General features: G+C 44.8%; 1 protein-coding gene across 1 annotated transcript in view; it reads left to right on the top strand.

The window, feature by feature from the left end:
* Itga2 (integrin subunit alpha 2) overlaps positions 1-3,551 on the top strand; it is a 97,026-nt gene that overhangs the window by 85,808 nt on the left and 7,667 nt on the right. The window contains exons 26-27 of the mRNA XM_021208571.1: positions 888-992; positions 3,092-3,205. Of these exons, the coding sequence (XP_021064230.1) occupies positions 888-992; positions 3,092-3,205 (219 nt within the window). The remainder of the gene's footprint in view (positions 1-887; positions 993-3,091; positions 3,206-3,551) is intronic.

Below are 3,551 nucleotides of genomic sequence, written 5' to 3'. Positions count from 1 at the left end.
CTTCTCCTTCTCCTCCTCCTCCTCCTCCTCCTCCTCCTTCTTCTTTCTTCTTCTTCCCCCTCTCACTTCCTTTCTCTGCCTCTACTACCCTCTTGACTCCCCTCCCCATGCCCCAAATAACCTTTTTCTATACTATTTTTAAAAAGAAAGAAAATAACAGCCCTCCCAAAGACATCAACCAAACATAGCATAATGAGCTACACTAAAACCAGGCACATGCAGTCACATCAAGGCTGCACAGGGCAACCTTGTAGGAAGAGAAGGGTCCCAGAAATAGACAAAGGAGTCGGGGACAGCCTCTGCTCTCATTATTAGAATTCCCACATCTGTTCAGCTATAACATATATGCAGGGGACCTAGGTCAGACCTCTATAGTCTCTCTGATCCCTGCAACCCCCATGAACCCCTGTCAGGTGATTTTGTGGGCCATACTCTTGTGATGTCCCTGACCCCTCTGATTCCTCCAATCCTTCCTCTGCCTCCCTTAGCAAGACTCCCAGAGTTCCTTAATGTTTGTCCATGGTTCTCTGCATCTGTTCCATCAGCTGATGGATGAAGACTCTCTGGTCTCTTTGACGATGATTTAGCTAGGCTCTGGGGGAGGGATGGGGTGGGATTACTGTTTTAATGTGTCAACTATGAGGTACAAACCACACTGAAATCATGACAGGCTGTGAGAAGCTGGCCTGCCTTATCAGGTCACATCAGCTCACTGCAATAGTTGAGCCTTTACTGAAAGAACAAAAGATTTGGCCACTAGGCCTCTGAGAAAGGAGCCTAAGGGCCCCACCCTGCACCCCACATGTCAGCAGGATTTCCTGGCAGGCTGACAACACTGACAGCCACCACTTGGCTCTCCAAGTCTGATGTGGTGTTCTTCTCTGTAGACTGGTGACATCAGCTGCACAGCAGAAATAAATCCACTCAAGCTACCACATGCCGCCTCTCCTGTATCTTTCAAGAGTGAAAACTTCCGGCACACGAAAGAATTGGTGAGGAGAGGTCGACGTTACACCAAGCTCGCCTTTGGTGATCTGGTGTTTGTTGGAATCAGTCGTGGCTCTGTTGGAATCGTGGCTCCAGCAGCTGGTAACCTAGAGCAGGGATTCTCAACCTGTGGGTTGCAATCCATTTGGGGGGGTCACCTAAGACCATCAGAAATATCGGGTATTTACATTATGATTCATAAGAGTAAGAAAATTACAGTTATGAGGTAATAACAAAAAATAATTTTGGAGTTGGGGTCACCACAGCATGAGGAATCATAGGCTTAGGAAGGTTGAGAACCACTGCCCTAGAGTGAGTGTTCTTCAGGCTTTAACAGCAAGCATGAAGTAGGATACAGCAAATATGTTTTCAAGCTGAGGTCAACCGTTGCGGCATCAACAGGACCCATGTGGTATGATATGGAGGTGAAAGGGAGCCTAGGGATGGTGAGCGAAGCAGGGTCAGCAGAACCAGTGCTTGCTCCACTAACCTTTAAAACAGAGCTCCCTGTGATTACTGACCCTGCCTCCCATCTCTGCCTGCCTTCAGGGGAGGAGTTAGTGTAGCACCTAGCATGGTTCTTGGCACAGACTCAGCCACTGGGTAAGTGAGCAATAAACTCTAAGCAAGCTCTCTGCCATCCCTGCATGTGGAGTGTGTGTGTGTGTGTGTGTGTGTGTGTGTGATGTGTGTATGTGTGTGCATGATGTGTGGCTGTGTGACTAATATGTGGCTGTATGGTACACAAACAGAAGTACAAGGACATGCTCTCCTGTGAATGACGCATAGGCTGGGGCACTACACTATTGCTCTCCATCATGTTCCCCTAAGACAAGGTCTCTCGCTGCACTGGATGCTCACCATATTGCCTAGGCTAGATTGCCAGAGAACTCTCAGGATCCCCTTGTCCCTGCACTGTCTCCCCAATACTGGGATTACGGGCACACAAGCCAGATGAAACTTTTTATGTGGCTGTTGAGGACTTAAACTCTGGTCCTAGTGCTTGCAAGTACTCTTATCCAAGGTGGTATCTTTCTGGCTCCCATAGACTCCTTTTAAGGAAGATATTTTTTAAAGCGATTCATAACAAAGTGGTGTGGAATGTAGAAGTCTTTCCCGTATACCTCATGTTGACACATATTCATCATCCATCATTGAAACCCACGATAGAGTGGTACATCTGTCACAGTGTGACAAACGACCGAGATGCACTAATATGTCCTTGCCTGAAACCATTTTACAGTGGGGCTCCAGGGTTCACACTATGGGGTTTGAATATGTACAATGACCTGTGTTCGTGAATTACGGCACTGCATAGAGGAGCTTAACAACCCTAAAAATCTGCGACACTCTGTGTAGTCACATCTTGTTCTCTCCCCAACCCCTGATAACCACTCATTCTTTCACTGACATATTTTCATCTAAGAAATCCATTATTAAGTTTAATAATTAAATTATACTACCTGTTCTTTCTGTTCAATAATTTACTTGCTTTTACATGTTATCAGCACACTGTTGATAACATGAGTTAGTGACTGTGTTTTGCTTGTATGGTCATAAATAGTAGAATGAACAAGTGAGCCCTTCTTTTCACATATTTCTGTAATCTCCAAGAGTATCTGTATGAACAGGAAATAGCTGGAGTGGGGGTGGGGGACCCGTCAACTCTCTTTACATTCTGAAACATGTTACCAAAATCTCTTAAAGAAGAGTTATAAGTATTAATACATCAGTGACTTCCCCACCTGTGGGTCGTGACCCCTTTGGGGTTGAATGACCCTTTCACAGAGGTTACCTAAGACCATTGGAGAACACAAATATTTATATTATGATTCAAAATAGAAGCAAAATTAGTTAAAGTTATAAAATAATTTTGTGGTTCCGGGTCAGCACAACATGGAGAACTGTATTAAAAGATTGAAGCATTAGGAAGCTTGCATACCACTATAATAGAGCCCAATAGTGCCTGTATCCAGGGTCCTTCCTAGCACAGAAATGTATCTTATCATTTTGTAAAGGTTTAGCATTAGTAACACCCATTCTCTTTTATCTCCTCCTTTTCTTTTCCCCACTCCCCTCTCTCCTGTTGACTCGAATCTGAAAGGACTGCAGAACCACTTCCTGCAGTAACATCACCTGCTGGCTCAAAGACCTTCACATGAAAGCAGAGTACTTTATCAATGTGACAACCAGAGTTTGGAACAGGACCTTTGCTGCTGTAAGTACAAGCCAGACAGTAAGTTCACATACTTTTCCTGGCTTTGCTGCAGGATCATCTGGAGAGCTCATCCAGAGGTCTGTCTGTCTCTTAGATGCCATTCCTGCCAGGGCATCTCCATGAATAGTGTCAAAGATGCCCTTGCTGTCCTTGCCATAAACAGCATCTTCTCGGTCTCCCACCCAATGTCCCCACAGCTCTCTATTTGCAGTTATAGCTGAATAAAGATGGCCATGCCCCGTCTCTATCCTTGGGTTCTCAACTAAGTATATCATTGATCTTCTTCTTATTATTATTTTTTTCTTTATTTACATTTCAAATGTTATCCCGAAAGTTCCCTATACCC

The sequence above is a fragment of the Mus pahari genome, chromosome 11 (genome assembly GCF_900095145.1).
Source record: "Mus pahari chromosome 11, PAHARI_EIJ_v1.1, whole genome shotgun sequence".
Classification (NCBI taxonomy): domain Eukaryota; kingdom Metazoa; phylum Chordata; class Mammalia; order Rodentia; family Muridae; genus Mus; species Mus pahari.
The sequence above is the reverse complement of the archived record's forward strand: the minus strand, read 5'-3'. Positions and strand labels throughout refer to the sequence as shown.